Source organism: Vidua macroura, chromosome 16 (genome assembly GCF_024509145.1).
Source record: "Vidua macroura isolate BioBank_ID:100142 chromosome 16, ASM2450914v1, whole genome shotgun sequence".
Taxonomy (NCBI): Eukaryota; Metazoa; Chordata; class Aves; order Passeriformes; family Viduidae; genus Vidua; species Vidua macroura.
Window position 1 is genome coordinate 7,027,805 of NC_071586.1, and position 17,000 is coordinate 7,044,804.

Consider the following 17,000-nt stretch of genomic DNA (forward strand, 5'->3'; position numbering starts at 1 on the left):
AAACATTGTCTCTCATAACATTACTTGTCTGCCCATCATCTGTTCATCTACACTGGGCATTACAAAGCAATAAGGGAAGATTCTGAAGTTGTCCCATCTGTATCTGGACAAGTCATAAAAACAGTGAGAAAATTAGAGATATAGAAGATATAGAACATGTAGTTATTCACTTACTAGATAAATATCATGAACTTATATATTACATAATAAGGAAAGGACAGCCTGTAGCATGACTAATAGGAAAGCACTGCAGGGGGAATGCTAAAGAAGAGATGACTCATAGTTAGAAAGATGGTATAAGATAATAACTGAAGATTTTGACTTGACCAGAGGAAGGAGGTTAAACAGAAACCAAGTAGATGAAAACCAGATGTTTGCTTTTGCAATCAACTCCAAAACTAATGCTGAAACAGTGTTTCGTATCTACACTTTTTAAAAATATATTGAGCAGTCAAATGCATTATTGAAGACTAGAAAATTTTAAAATAGAAAGCAATCTTGAATAAAACCCCTAAATATATTATTTTTTAAAGCTGGAAAGCTAAAAAGATTTTGGTATTCCAAAGCAAATCCATCAGAAGAAAACCCAATATTGATACCTCTATAAAAGAGATATAAGGATCTAGAGGATCTAAAATACTTTCAGCCCCTACAGTGACACGAAGTAAAAAGCAGAGCTGTTTATAAGGAAGAAATAGAAACACCTGTCTGTGAACTGCAACTTTAGGTAGTCAGAGCACACCGGAGTTACAGGTCAGGGTGTCAGAGCAGGTGGTCACACCACAGTCAGGAGTGACCCTTCATTGTCTCTGGAGTTACAGACAGATGTGTCTCTTTATACTGGAGGGGAACCTGAAGTGGATGTGAAGGAAGGGAACAGGAGTGAGGTCTGTGAAAAGCTCAGAAGGAAATGGGGACTCACAAGAAGAAGCTCAAAGAACAGCCAGCCCGACAGGAGGATGGGAGTCATGGAAACTGAATCACACGTTTTCAATAAGGAAAATATAATGAAATTATCTTCAGAGACAAGGATGAGCCATATGAGAATTCCACTTATGGCAAGGAATTGCTCATTTATTTCTGTGAGAAACTATCTAGAACAGAACACAGGTTGGTTTAAATCTAATGTAATAAAAGCTAATACAGACTTTATCATATATATGGAAATCCATAGAGCAAGAGATTTCTAGAACAGTCTGTAACACATGAAGTGACAAATCTAGTAAAGCTGAATAAGAGGACACAGCCTAAAAAAAAAAAAAACAAAAAAACACCAAAAAACCACAAAAAAATCTAAAACCACTGAAGCATTACCCAAACACAACATTATATATATACATATGTATATGTTGTATATATATATGCATATAAATTTTTTACTCTTGTTCTAGTGTGGGTCAGGGCTTGGATTTTTTTTTCCTTCTTTTGTTTTTCCCCCTCCCATTTATTTTAAAGAACCATTTACAGACAAACCATCATGGAATGTGGAAGAAGGGAGAATTCGAAAGACAGGAGGTAGAGGTACTACAAAGCAAAGTAGCCCTTGGAATGGTATTTACTCAAACATTGTGTTTTACAGATGGTTCTTATCAGAGTAAACCCATTCAGCTTGTTGCCAGATAGTTTACCTTTCACTTTTACAATCAGGCAATTACCTACATAACATCTAAAATCATAAGTGATCTCCAAAATGAAGGCACAAAATTAACAAATATTTATATATGTTGATAAACTATTAATGTTGTTAATACTGTTCCTCCTATTTAAAGTACATGTGCAAAAGAAGGGCAGTGTTAACACCACTGAGCAAGTGTAGTCGCTAGAAGACAGTACAAATATTTTGCACTTCACATTATCTGGCAGGAATCCTCCTTCACACCACTGCAACACTAAAAATTGTATGTGAACTGCTTCTGAATAAAAGCCATGCATAGAGAGGTCAGTCCAATTCCTGCTTTGACTGAGAGAGAAGGAAAGATAATCTTTTTTGTTTTCAACTAAGCATACGATTTTAACACTTGAACACCAGGTGGAGAGATTCCAAAATTTCCATGTGTTTTCTTAAGTCAATAAAATGATCATTGAAGCTTGGAGAGCTTATTTAATACTTACTGACAAAACAAAATAGCATAATCCCTCCTCACAGTAAGAACATCTGGTTATCTGACTCTCAGAGTCAGCAGAAGTCTTGTGACTGCACTGGAGGTAGAGTCTTTAGCCAGCACAAAAGCTGAGTGCCAGAAGCTGGTGCTCCCACTCTTCCAGCTCCTTCCACTGTTAGCACACCAGGGAATCAACACTTCAGAGCCAGGGAATGGAGATGATGGTGCAGAAATGGGAGCTCATCTGTTAACCAGTGCACTTGCTTATGTGGAAGTGTATTTCTGTAAAGCAGTAACTTTCATAAAGGCAATGCCCTGCTCTCACACCAGGAGTCCTGCTCAGGTTCACACACAGTGTGCCCCGGAGGGGCACAGACTGAGGATAACCAGAACCAGCAGCTCCTCAGTCTCCTGCTGAAACGCTCTGAGGGGGTGAGGGCAGGAGAAGTGCCACAAACAGGCACTTGAGGAGACACAGCACGTTCTGTATACCTTGGAAAGGCAGCAAACAGAGCGGTTTGGGCATGTCTTACTTGCTGTGAGTGGCAGGAGGAGTGAAATAAAGTGTATTATTAAATCACCCACAACAAACAGCTTTTATCAGAGCTGAGCAAGTGATTCCTGTTACGAATCTGTAATGTGTATCCTATAGAAGAGCAGTTTCAAAGTAGTACTACATAATCACAAGCACTGGAATGTAAAGAGGCCAAAAATAAATCGATAGTGTCCTGCAGGAACAATGCTATCTACACTGATTGACAAGCTTTCACCACTGCTTCTTGCTTTGAAAAAAACCAGAACACATATTGTGCACAGTTCCAGCACTAATAATTCCACATCTAACATAGTTCATTACACAGCCTATTAATTTAAGATCAAATTTTAATCTTTTAATAGAAGGTGCTATTGAACAGCAAATAGTTGTTGTCATTTCCCAATTACACAGCTGAAACAAACATTTCACCATGGATGCAGGGTCCAGCAGGCACCACACAGTCCTTTCAAATGGCAGCAAGAAGAAAAACAACACATTGAGATTTTTTAAATGTTCTGTATGTAATCATCTCATTATTCTTTCAAAGTTAAAATCCAACAGATATTACTTATTTAAACACTTAAAACTGCAAGTGGAAATGAGAAAATGTAATGTCCAACATTCCTCCATAACCCCTTGGAAATTTCCAGGAGTGGCAGAAACTCCAGCGCAGGCTGCTAGGCTGGCTGCCATGGAAACAGACAGTGCTGGAAACACGGCCGTTTCCTTTAAATGAAAAGCTGTTACACTGAAAGCCTCCATTTCTTTCTGCCAGCTGCCAACAGCTTTTCTGCAGCCGGTGGCCCTTGGAGGCTGGGGCACAGAGGGCAGAGGCTCCCGGCAGGCACTGTGGTGGCACCGGGCACCGCGAGTGGACACAGAAGTGTCCCCTGGGCCCGGGCTGAAGCAGTTGTACCCTTAATGCAGGTGTGTCACCAGCATGTGGCTCGGCACAGAGCAGAGAATTCCACCAGGCAGGTGAACTCCAGGAGTGATCCCAGCATCGGCTTTGTCCTGGAATCGTGGCCCAGCCTCACAGAGCAGCAGCTACAGAACTGCAGAACCTGAGCACCAAGCGCTCTCTGGGCATCCTGCATTGCTACCCTGCACCCCAAGCCCCCTCTGCTCGCATCCTAAAGTCTGTAACGTCTATACACTGTAACTTTATGCTAGGCTATTCTTCCAGAGATAGATTCTGCTTTCTCCTGAGTTGAGACTGTTCCTCCCTCAACTCTATGATGAGGTATTGTACTCTATTTATTCAAAAATGATTAATTTTTCCCACTAATACTTGTTCTGCGAATAAAAAAATAAAAAATAGTAGAAATTATATTTTGTATAGTAAGCAAAAGAAAGAGCAGGTGATATGCAAGGTACATAATTCAGGAAGGTTATGGAATATGGTATTTTGCATATGGTATTACACATTCCACTAATCCAAAGTCAGGAATTTGTTAATATAATGTTCACTTAATTGATACAGTATGTCAAAGAAGGAGAGGACGGAAAACCATGGAAGTAGCTACCTTTAATTTGTTGAAAATTCTTCTAAGTTGAATGGAATTCTAAGATAAAATGCATTTTAAATTGTGGTACTCATTCCCCATCAGCCTACAGATGGTAATAATAGCATGTTTTAAAACAAAAATAATTTATCACCAATTCATCTTGTTAAAAGTATCAGAATCATCTAATCAGGCGTGAATGCCTTCAAAACCTCCATGCATGCCAGGATATTATTTTAAAAATGAACTATTTTACTTAGTTTAAGTTGCTTTTGTTAAAAAAAACCCTTACTTACTTGTTATATAATTTTAATGTTCTTTTTTTCCATTATTGTACAAGTGATTTTTCTGCTAAGATTATATCCAAAATAATTAAGAAAAGTTGAAGCAGCTCTTTTGCATATTCATTTTAAACAATTATTCAGTCATACTTCCATTTCAGCTTAGAAATGTACTGTGTAAGTGTAAAGTACGTGAGAGGAGACTACTGAGGGCCATTTCAGATAATCTCTCCAGAATTCTGGAGGGAAGCCCTGCAGGACCTCCATATCTCTGGAATTATACCACTGTGATTTAAAGCTTTTGTCTGCAGCCAGTGCTGATGCTCAGGTGAGTGCTTCCAGCAGTAACAGCATCCACTGAAAACAGAAAATGAAAACCTAGATGGCAAAGAGAGCTGCATGTAAACTCAACATTTCAAACATATGAACTATAACAGTATCATTAGCTGAGAGGCTTAAATGACTAGGATATAGGACAATCTGTATTGTATCCTATTGCTATGGAACATGTTGCTTAGAAACAAGCCAGAACATACACAAGCCTCCAAACAAATTACTGGGATGTCTGCTGGGATTAATATATATATATGCATGGATATGTAAAAAGCAAAATCTATACTTCTCACAATTCTGTTTACATCTTTAAAATGAGAAAAATCATTACCATCTTGGGTGAGAAGTCTCATCAAACTAAAGTTTATGTTTCCATTTTCTGTAAAATTGCATAACTTAAGTGTATTAACAACAACATTTTCTAAATCTGCAAGTATTACTCTGCTTATTGCAGACCTCTGATCTTTTAAAAGATAATCTGCATTTCCTCAAATACTACTATTAGCCAAAAAGTGTACTATCAAGGGACTCATGAAACTTGAGTTTAAATTCTACATCTACTACAACTTCCTTTGTGATAATTTGGAGTGTATTACATAGAATGATGACAGATGACTTCCAGCCAAGCCCCCTCCATTGTCCATGCTATTCCTAAGCACAGCAAACAAAATGCACACCCAAGCAGATTCTCCAACTCAGGAGACTACACAGTAATTCAAAGCAGAGGAAGGTATATTGCCACTGAGCTCCCTGATTGCAAACGGGGATGTGAGCAATGGTACTGAGTCAACTCTGCTGCAGACAGCTCCAGACTCTGCAGATGCTCAGTGGGTGAGTCCAGCTGATCACAGGGATGGGGAAGTTGCTGCATTAGGGAGGACCCTGCACTAGAGGCTGAGGCTCCCACGTGTTTTGTTGGATGTGACAGGAAAGAAGAATCCCCCAGCAGAGCAGCAAAGCAGACGGTGTTTTCATAACTCAATATGATCTAACACAGAATTACCAATGAAGAGCCAATGGTCTGTGCCTCCCTCCAACCCCAGCTGCTTCTGCTGCTTTCACAGTGGCAGAGGTGCCTCCTGTCAGGTCTGTGCTCTGGCCTGGCAGCACCATGAAATAAGTGCTCTTCAGCAATACCCACTCACCTGGGGCCGTGTGACTCCTAATGCCAACACGAGAAAGAGGCTGGCAGTAAGCAGGGTAGGGCTGGATGGGGATACACCTGGCTCTTGGCAGCAGCAGTCTTAATCCTTTTATAAAAGCTTCAAGAAATCTTATAGTTGCCATAACAAGTTTTTTAAAAGCTCCTGGTTAGCCACCATCATCTTCTAATTGCATACAGGTTACATACAAAATCAAATTAGTACATGGTAGTCTTGATTTATGGAAGTAATTAAGCATGTGTTTTATTATAATGGTATTATAATATATTTATTATTAATTTAAGTACTACACTGAAGAAGAACATTCTGTGGAGTAAGTGCTGATTTACTTTCACGACAATTATCCCATGACATTAAAGAGACTGTTTATGGTAGAGTTTAGCACAGCCCTGCAGGATCAGTACACAGAATTTACAGTGCTTCCTCTATTAACAAAGGAATAACACTTTTTCACCAGTATTTTTCTCATTATCTGTGTCTCAAGAAACATACCTGATGGACTACCACTAGGAAGGGGTCATAAAAACACCTCTAAACACCAGATAACACAGCTTGGAGCTTTTTCTTTATAAAAACCAACCAACCCAAATAAACCAAGAGCAGAATCTTTATCATGCCAGGGCAGGAGAGCAGAAGAGGTCAATAGTATCATCAATACTCAACATGCCAGCAATAGCAGGAAATCTGTTGAATAAACAATTCTCATGCAACATGGATTTGATTGCAAGGGATGAGGGGAAGAAATCCTTCCTGACTACACCTGGTAGTCTGTTACTCAGGCAGCACGAAGACAATTCCAGTGCACACCTGAGAAATCCACTCATTCCACCCTGTATCCTGTTTCCAGCACTTGCCAGTCTCCAGTTCCTCACAAACCAGTAAATTTAAATGCATAACAAATCCCGGAAAGAAATTATGTTTCAAGGTGGAAATAAAATTTCCTTCCTGGCTAGTGTTTTCTTAATTAGAGTAGCCTGCAGGCAACTGGTAACTTTGAAACTCAGATTATGAGATGAAAATATGGTGCAAATAAACTGGGATCCAACCTCCTTTTAAATCCCACCTAAGCACCAGACTGATCTGTTTCATCAATTTAATACGGCATCTTCAAGAGTTCTGCATGGTCATACAGCTCATCCGTCTTTATACTGAAACAATTCAGGGTATAAAACAAGACTTCCTCAACTCTCTCCAGTGCTGTTGGAAACCTTTCAATCTGCAGTCCACATATATTCCCACATCCTAATAAAATATACTCATTGATGACACTGAATATTCCTTAGTAACTGTATGCACATTAAGGCACACTTGAATTTTCCAAATGTTTTGATTGCTTACTTGACAGTGCTACAAGATGCTGCAGGAGGTACAGTCAATGGTACAGGAATTTCTGAAAAAGATGTTTAGTTAACATTGTGTGGTTGACCTCAGAGACAGAAAATATCTTTGTTCCTAACTCATACAAAAGGTAATTTTGATCAGACAGATAAAAGTAAGAACTTTTTTCATAAAAAAGGCAATATGCAACAATAGTATCTGAGCTGTTTACAAGAAAGTAGGGTAACTAAGAGGATTTCCTCCCATGCTACAGGATGCCAGAATGTGCATCAATAGCCTAAGGAAAGAAAAAAATTCAGCTTTGCAATCTAAACTGGTAATATCCTTAATATTAATTTGCTGAAGACAGTGTTAGGGTTTTTGTTTCCATCAAAAATCCATTTTCTCATAAAGAAATACTAAGTAAAAAAAAATTGCACCTTGCAGTTCTCTTAAGGTACTCATTGCTGAAATAAGCACTGCACTATCTTAGGATTTTTAGATTTATCAAACCTGTGCAAAGTAGCTTATGAAACAAAGGCACCTTTTGAATTACTGGATCTCTACATAATTACATTTTTAATTTTTGCAGGTTTTACAATTCACATATCATAGTTTTAAGTGTTTTTGTGTCCTAGGGAAGAAATGTTTGAGAATTCACGTGGCAAAACCAGCCACATCATTTTAAGGAAAAAGAAAGGAGGAGAAAAGAGGAGGGCAAAGAAAGAGACAGAATGGCATAAGCTAATTTAGAAGATATTGTTCTGTAAAATAAGTTGTCCTACAATTTATGCTTTTAAAAAAGTAAAATGTGTTACCTGTAGTATTATTTAAATAGGATTAAACTAACAATGCAACTGAATTTTTAAAAATTTACAAAATATCTGAACTACATATTTCATAACATTATAAACTGGAAACATGAAGCTCTGTTTTAGTCTCTCTAGATATAAATCAAGAAGATTTGGAGTGTTTTCAATAATTCATTCTATATACCACAAGAAGGAAAATTATTGTTTTTCTAAGCTTTAGAAGGAGGAAAGGCTGGAAGAGGAGATCCTGTAGTCAATCAAACGCTCAAGAAGAGGTTCATTATTTTAATCATTACATTGCCAAACTTGGGAGAGATAAAAGAATAAGCAATATTCACTGGGGAAAGTGAGAATGGAGAACAGGTACTAAAACACAGAAAAGGAAGCAAAGATAGCAATTATGGAAAACATCTTCTTGTATGCACTGAATAATTTAAGCTCTAAAATATTAATGAATCTAGACTGGCAGAGTATCCCATAATTGCAGGTTTTTTGCTACTCTGACAGACCATCATTTTACTGTAATGTACATTCTTTCATCCACTTTCTCCATAACTGACATGCTTGAAGAGGCTTGAAGATAATCATTGCTGTGGTTACTCATCAGCCCGCCTACACTACCCACTGTGCTGGGCTTGCCACGTTTTTCTGCCCTTTATTTCTTGGTAGCTTACCCAGACAGGTTTTGTTTCCTACAGCACTGCCCAGCCCTCTGACCCTCCTCGCTTCCTTCTCTCTCGCTGCTGTCCCCAGAGCCTCAGCAGCAGCAGGGCTTGGACTGGGCCTGTTCTGAGTTGTGAGGCAAAACCATCCCAAGGCAGAGGCCACTGCTGGCCTTTTCTTTCAGTCACTGTCTCCCAGTCAGTACTTCCCTGCCACAAAGGAAGCAGAACTGTTCTGCTCTCAGCCACTGAATGCTACGTGCAGCAGCACTCAACCTCTTAGTACCTAATCACTAACAGACCTTCGGTATCAGTACATTGCACAAAGATCAGTGCTTTCTCTAGCTCGAACTTAAAGCTAAGTAATGGGGGTTTTAAACTAACCTGTCAGGTACTGAATTTAATGCTGAATATTGGCTTTTTGCCATTTTAAACATTATTAAGGTCCAAATTTAAAAAAGAAATTAACAAAACTCCCAAACAAACCCAGCATTTAAATTCTCTGAGAAAGGCAGGATCTCATATAGAACTCTTGCCACCACACCAAGGGAGAAATCCCCACATCACCAGACAATCCAGAGATATCTGGAGGAAAAGCCAAAGCAGAGTGCTGTAAAAGGAAAGCAGGAATTTTGTCTACTACAAATACAGTTTGTGAACTATTGATTAAGCAGCTGGAGTTGAACGCAGAGCTGCAAGAGCCGGGTGTGTTAACTCCCACCGTGTCAGACGGCTCTGGGCAGGGCTGGCAGCCGACCTCCAGAGGTCTCGTCCTTCTCCTTCACCCAGGCCAGCGGGAAGAATCCTGCCCGCCAGGAGTAAGACAATTTCCCTATCTCAGCAGCATGACTGCCTCAGCCTAACAAAAATAACTTTAAATGAATCTTGTATAGTTCTATTTGGCAGCTTTAAATGATGTTCCAAATATTCTCAGACTACTGCTATTTTAGAAACTAATGCCTGTGCATTTTATCAATTTAATGCCCTGTTGAAATCAAATAATTTAAGAAGACATAATGTGGTCTGAAAAGCACACATCTCAACATCTAATTTAAGGTATGAGGGGAGAACAGAATTTCAAAGAAAGAAAAGAGCTGAGAAAAGCACTGTTGAAAATGAGATAGCAATATGTCTAATACTAAAGGTGTGTGGGGTTTTATTTTGACATGCCATATTTAATGATGTTTATTTTATTATATTTATTTCAATAGCGACATTTTGAAGCACTTTGTGCAATATTTACAGGACAATTTTGGAGTTCTTCATTAATTCAGCACTAAATGATATCCTGAAAAGACTACTTGATTGCTCATTTTTCTTCATACTACAATTCCTATCAGGCTATCATCATCGTTATTTTACTAGTCTCAGGTAGAATTTAAATTCAGCTTTTAGAGGTTTTTTTGGGGGTTTTGTTTTCTTTTTTGGTTTTTTTTTTTTTTTCAGAGGGAAAACAATACCTCATTTAATGTACAAAAACTCTTCCTGACCTACAGCATCACATCAGACATGCTGGTGAACTGAATGTGCCCAGGACTTCTGCATTCTCTGTCCCCCAACCAGCAAGTGACTGACCTTCCTTGAGACTTTTCTGGCTGTTCACCTCAAGGCATTCCTTCTCCTTCAGTGGCTTAAGATCTCCTGCAGGTAAGATCTCGGAGAAGCCCTGCTGCTGTTTCTTGGAGCTATCGATCATGGTGGGAATCCTTTAGAATGGCAACATCCAGCACCGAAAAAACGCAGGCCGCAGTGGGCAGCGGCGCAGCGCGGTCCGCACGGGGCCCGGCGCGGACTCCTACGGCAGCAGCCCGAGCGCCGCCGCGCCGCCCATGGCGCTGCCCCCACGGCTCGGCTCGGCTCGGCTCGGCTCGGCTCGGCTCGGCTCGGCTCGGCTCGGCTCAGTCCGCCCCGGCTCGGTTCGCTGTGCCCGCTCCAAGCCCGCAGCCCGCTCTCTCCGCGGGCACCGAGCATGTGAAGCACAACTCCCAAACCCCGCCTCTTCCCAGACAGACACTCCCCCTCTGCCTGTAGTTACGTTCGCTTCCTCTGCACATTGGTGTTTCAATGTGCAGCTCGGTGGTCAATCATCTGACAAAGAATGAGTCAAGCGGTTAAAAATAAATCCAGCAGTTGCTGGAGCAGCATTCGCTGATACCTAAGACAAACTACTGCTGAGGTCTCTCTCCCTTTCCCCCCTTCCTTGTCCCTGCCCCCACTCGGAACACTGCTGCAGGCAGCAGAAATACTTCATCTTTGCCTGACCGGCACATTCATTACTCATTAAGTTTCACCAGTAAACAAAGCTGCACAGCGGCATGTGAAAAAGTTATAGTTATGTTAAGGAACCTTCCCAGCCACCAACCCCAGGTCTGGTTCCAGGGTCATTTATCTAGCAGAGGTAACTGGGAAAACCGGTGATTATTTCCATGCCTTTCCCTGCAGTATGAGAGGCTCTGTTCCTTGTTGTAAATATCTAAGCCCCGAGTATTTTATTATTTTCCTTTTTGCATTAGTTACACATCTCATTATTCCCAGCAGTTTCAGGAGTATTTCCTCCCACAGCTTCTGATCTGCCATTCTCTGCAGCATATCCCATTTATCTTCCATGAGTCATCAACTTCAGTGTCAACATGGAAGATTTCAGGGAAATGGATCCCCTCTAATTACCTGGCATTGGCCATAAGGGAACAGCAGTCGAGTCTGCATTTAATTTCCTGTACTTAGAGAAAAGAAACTATACATAATGTTAAAGAGTCTCTACATGTCAACTAGGAACTCTGGCAGGTGTCTTTTCCCTTCACTTTGGCCTAAAAATGCTATCATTGCACACATTTTCCACGCCTCTACTTTGTATTTTAAATCCATCAACCTGAAATTATAAAGGACATCTCCATTCAGATAAAATGTTTCACTTCTATAGAATCAGATTTGAAAATATCTATATACATTCAGATACAGAATTTTTAAAAGTGGAAGCTAGAAAAAAACCCCATATTTTTCCTCTTTGGATCTTTCTACAAGACAGTCACTGAGCACTGACTCTTCACCTTGAGAGTGCACTCCCAGGGCAAGTGACACCACGGGGTGTGAAGCTGCCTGGCGCAGCCAGCAGGATTTGGAAGCCTCTCCCTGTTTGCCTGCTGCTGGGAGAAGGGAGACCTAGATCTGCTCAGAACTTCAGACTCCAAGGAGACGTGAGCTCGCCGGGCTTTAGCAACCTCTTGACATGTAAGGAGCTGACAATACAGGCAAAAAACTCTTTGCAGCATGAATGATTTGAGGCCGCTCTCCTGGCCTAAAAATCAGTTGTCTGCACATAATTTGTATAAAAATTATCAGCTTAAATTATGTTCTGCTTAAATACAAGTTACAGACTATTCCAACACATTTGCTTTTGCAGTGATTTTAACTGAACACAAGAAAAAAAATACTGGGGAAAAGCTCCTTCATAAATCAAATTTACTTCCTCACTGCCTGCAGCTGAACACTTACTGTGCATAAGAAACAAAACTACTGTTGAGAAATGCCACACATTCAGAAAATAAAAACCGAGACAAGCAGAATACAAACACATACTGCTTAAACACACATTAAACTCTGACACGGTCAATAAACAGAATATTACACACTTACTGATACAACAGATTATAACTCCACATTTTTCTTGTACCAAGAGAGAAGTTAATTAATTGTTTGGATGGATGAATTATATTCTCACAGTGTAACAATATATAACAGCACAAATTGTTTTACGCAAAGGGTACAGTGCACTTCACACACTCTGAACTGATTTCCCAGTGATTCAAAAACAGTATTTTGAAATTTTAAAAATTCCATGCTCTAATGAGGAAATGTGTAATTAAAGAAGCCAGAGGAAGACATTCTTCTTCAAACATCATATTTCTTAAGGAAGTTCTATCCATTCCTATCCCCTTATAGTGCTTTATATAAATTGAGAGTGCCCAGTGCTCAGGTGAAAGCTGACCACAGTAACAGCAGCTGGGTGGGAGCAGTTCAAGCCTTCAGGAGCCTTTCTCTTGTTCAGAAAGAAGAGTTTAGCCAGGAGTTTGTGTTATCCACTCCTCCACCTTCCAAGGATAGCCACCCCACAGCAGATCAATGTGCTTATGCTTCAGCTACTTGGAGTTATACCTCATATTTTGCTTCAATTTCACCTCTTAGTTCAATACAAGCCTAACACAGAGATGAAAATTTTAGAAGACCTTTAAGAAGTCTGATCTGAAAATTTCAACAATAACATGCAAAATCTTTAGTAAGAAAAGCAGGAATCACAGAATTTATGAAAAGTAAGAATGAGGAAAGTCTTGTACAGACTAGAAGAGATGAAAGGTCAAAATGATGCTGTGTATTTTTCATGTAACCAAATACTGCCATTGCCAATAAATGCTATACAATATGGAATAGTTGGGTGAGGGCAGACATAACAAATGAAGACAAAGAAAAGATGTATTTGAAGAAGGAAATAGTTCTGCTCCAAATTCAGTTACACTGCGAATATGGAGAATATCTGGATATTCTGCTCAGGTATAAGATTTTCTTAAATCCCTGCATGAATAATAACATTTAGCTTCTACATCATGAAAAAATATTCCTATTCCAACAACCTTTTATTTTCCCATCAGTCTTGAATATACCTTAATCCAAGCTCAATTGATAATTTGGTTTTACTGGTTATTTGAGTGTGCAACAATATAGTTCTTTATATTTTTAGTGATAAGGCTTCAAAGAAAAACCAATCATCATCTCAACATGTCTGTTGGAAAAATTTAAAATTCTGGGACAGCTTCACAGGCACCTGGAGGCATTTCACAATTCCCAGCTCCACAGCACTGCAATGTGGGAAAAGTGCATGTTCTTATGATGGACTTTGTCAGCATTCCTAAGAGCTGGACTAGAAGGAACAGAAACACTGTTAGCTTATTCCAGTACTAAATCCACCTGCTCACTGCCAATACCCAGGTGTTCAAAGGTGTCCTGAGCAGGTCCCATGTGAACCAAGGCAGAGTGCTGCCCGCTGACCCCAGTGCTGACCCACCTGCCATTTAAGGACTCCTTCTTCCCTGCCAAATGAAATAAATTGTGTGAAGAAATTGTGACTTTACAAGTGGGAACTTAATACCTTTCCATTCAAATCACCCATTTTGGCCTACCACAAAAAATCCTCTAGAATAAGTATTAGTGAAACAATAGTAACTTTTTTGCTCTTTGACTACTCTTTATTTTAGCAGTAATACAGTTAATAGAACAACTCATGAATTACACAATATAAATTAGGGACAGAAAAAGCTTGGGATCTTACAATTCTACTCAGAGTTTGAAATTATTTTGTGTTCAGTGTCTAAAAGTGAGCTGGAATTTGGATTGTCATTTGAAATTGATGGCATTGTTAAAAACAGGCAGAAAACTTTTTCAAATTGCAAATTTTTCATCTTCTCTTTCTGCTGCTGACTATTTAAATAGAGAATGTTTTGTAATAGAGAGAACTACTCATTTCCAAACTAAACATTGGACATAAAACCTCTGCAATTTGAGCATGTACCTGTTTCAAATGAGCTGTTTTTAACATTACAAATAGCAAAATGAAACTGAGGATCACAGAGAAACCTAAAATGACCTAGAAACAAAACTGTGGCTGAGAGACTAGTTTCTATCAAACAACAAAACCAAAGTATCTCTTTCAGCTGAAAGAAAATCTTGAGTCCTGCATGTTGTATTTTTCAGTTACATGTTTGAACTCCGTTACAAAGTGCATCAGTGTATCCAAACCAGAAGCTGAAGTAAAAGACACACAACAGGTCTTGGTTTCAGTGAAAATGAAATCTGTTAGAATTTGCATTATTTTCAGAGGGCAGAAGTACCTCTCATTTGAATTTCAATTAAAGTTGAATATATTGCATAAGAGTGGGTGAAATGAAGAAAAAAGGCCTCAGAATGGAACATTTCTGTCAGTTCCATAAGCCAGAATCTCATTTAACAGCAATGTATTGCACAAATTTTTCACAAACGTTTGCTTTACATCTAAGGTCACCAGTGCTTGTTCCTTCCATTCTTCTGCAACAGAGACTTCCAAGTGTTCTGCCAACCTTCAGCCTACAGCAAAAGTGTTATTTAAAAAGTGGAAGTGTCTAGTAGATATTAACGAAAATTCCCAAGTACAGGAGGCAGCAATGCAGCCCCACAGTACCTCCCCAGTGCCTGCCTGTCTGCCCCTCACAACAAACCCTTATCTGGTGAAGCATCAGTGATGTGCTGAGTGACATCACTGACTGGGAGCTGCTTCACAACCTTATTAAACACCAAGTAACTAAGCAACAATTGCTTTAACAGTACATTCCAACTCTTCACATCATATGGAACTCATTCCTTCGCAATCCCATCAAAAAGAAAAACAAAACCAAACCAAATGCCCCTGGGTGTTTAAACTCTTTCACTACCACAACAACATTTTCAAGTGGGAAAAAAGCCTAATTACTCAAATATCTATTTCACCTTGGCTTTACATACACCTTGATGAATATCTTGGTGCTTTATATTGTGTTAGGATAATCTAGTTCTCGATCATGGTGTAATAATTTCTTCACACAGGAAAACAGTGCTCTGACTACACAAACTAAAGCATCAGTTTACATAACCCCTATTATAATTTATTCTATTACTTCTGTAAATATTAAGAACATTACTTCAAATTATTAATTAAGGGGAATTGTTTTTGGGGAGTTCTGTTCTGCCTATATTCTCCACCATTGTGGCAACAAAGACCCAAACAACACAAATAATGGCCACCATCTACCTCAGTCACCCTTCCCAGAAAAATACCAAACACTTACAATGATGTCAAATTTATAAGTCTGGATGTTCTACTTCTCTTCTCCCACTAAAACCTACACAAATTCCTTTTAAGGGAGGACATATGTTGGCCGTGTTCATTGCTTAAATGAAAACTACCTTCCATTTGGTCTTGCCCATATACACATCTAAATTAATAAATATTTTTGAAATGTGTATATAGAGTACATAAAAATGTGCATTTTTGTGTATGTTGAACTATACATATCTATGTTTAACTGCATATATATATATCCTGTAGAGGACAATATTTAGTCATCCACTGTGCTACCTCTGATTTGAAAAAGTTGCTATAATAAGTGCTGCACACCAATTACCAGTTCTGTTTGCTCCGTGTTACCTCCTTGTAGTGGCTCTGTCACAAACTGACACTTCAGCGACTACATTTGCAGTTGGGACTTAGTCCTAACAACTTAAAACAATTATACAATGGAATTTAAAATTAACTCAACATTCTTTTCTAGCTATGCATTTAGTTATGCACAAGGAATTTCAAGAAAAAAGATCAGAATAAGACAGTTTGATCAAGTGATCTCTTTAAAGGAAAACATGCTTTCTGTATCTCCTGTAATCACTCAATGCCAGGCCCTCAAACAGGATTTCACATATACCAGATGCCTTGAATTGAGTCAGTCACAGGTCATGTCTCCTGTGTTAATCTCTTCACAATAAGCAGATAATTAAAAAAAATAATATCTATAAATCAAACTAAAATGATGGAATGTTTGTTTAGAAGTTTACCAAATGGAATGACCCTTCTGGAATTCTTTCATGTAGCCTGTGAAAATGTCAGAATATATTCCATTTAAGAGGTCACAGTCCCTAGAGATCTCTGAGTTTTGGCTTGTATGTCTTTTCACATGCTTTAATATTTGAAAATTGTTCCTTGTAGACACTGACTGATGGCCTGGGAATGCTAGGATTGTGGGAACTGGCAGTACCAATGACAAAGACAGACTTACTGGGAAATCAGTACCTACTCAGTTTGCGCTCTCCTCTCAGAACAGATAGGATGACATTCAGATATTTACAGGGAGACCAAGGGACTTCTGTTTTTTTTCTACTGACATGTTAAAAAACCAAACAACACCCCAAAAACAAACTCCCCCCAAAAAACAGAGCACTACCAAAAACCCAAAGCATAAAGACAAATATATATTAATTACAATGCTGCATGTTCCTAGCAAAGATTATTTAATAGAATATTTGCATTGGATGTTCCATGGGCTATTAAGACCTTAATGGAAGGACAAACTCCAGAATCACTGAGGCTGGCAGCAGCCTCCTGAGATCCCCTGGCCCAAGTGCTGCTGGAGCAGGGTCAGCGGGAACAGGCTTGCCCAGGACAGTGCCCAGTCTGATTTTTAGTATTTCCATGGGTGGAGATTCCACAGCCTCTCTGGACCACCACTGGACACACACA

The 17,000-nt window shown here is 39.3% G+C and overlaps 1 protein-coding gene across 4 annotated transcripts in view; it reads right to left on the minus strand.

Annotated features, from left to right (window-relative positions):
* The window catches only part of MRTFB (myocardin related transcription factor B), a 68,779-nt gene that overhangs the window by 29,849 nt on the left and 21,930 nt on the right, over positions 1-17,000 (minus strand). Inside the window, exon 1 of one of the 4 annotated variants that reach the window (XM_053991802.1) lies at positions 10,286-10,735. The exons of the other annotated variants lie outside the window; for them this stretch is intronic. Within the exon in view, the coding sequence (XP_053847777.1) occupies positions 10,286-10,406 (121 nt within the window). The 5' untranslated portion in view covers positions 10,407-10,735. Of the gene's footprint in view, positions 1-10,285; positions 10,736-17,000 lie in introns of those variants that run through there. 4 annotated transcript variants of the gene reach the window in all.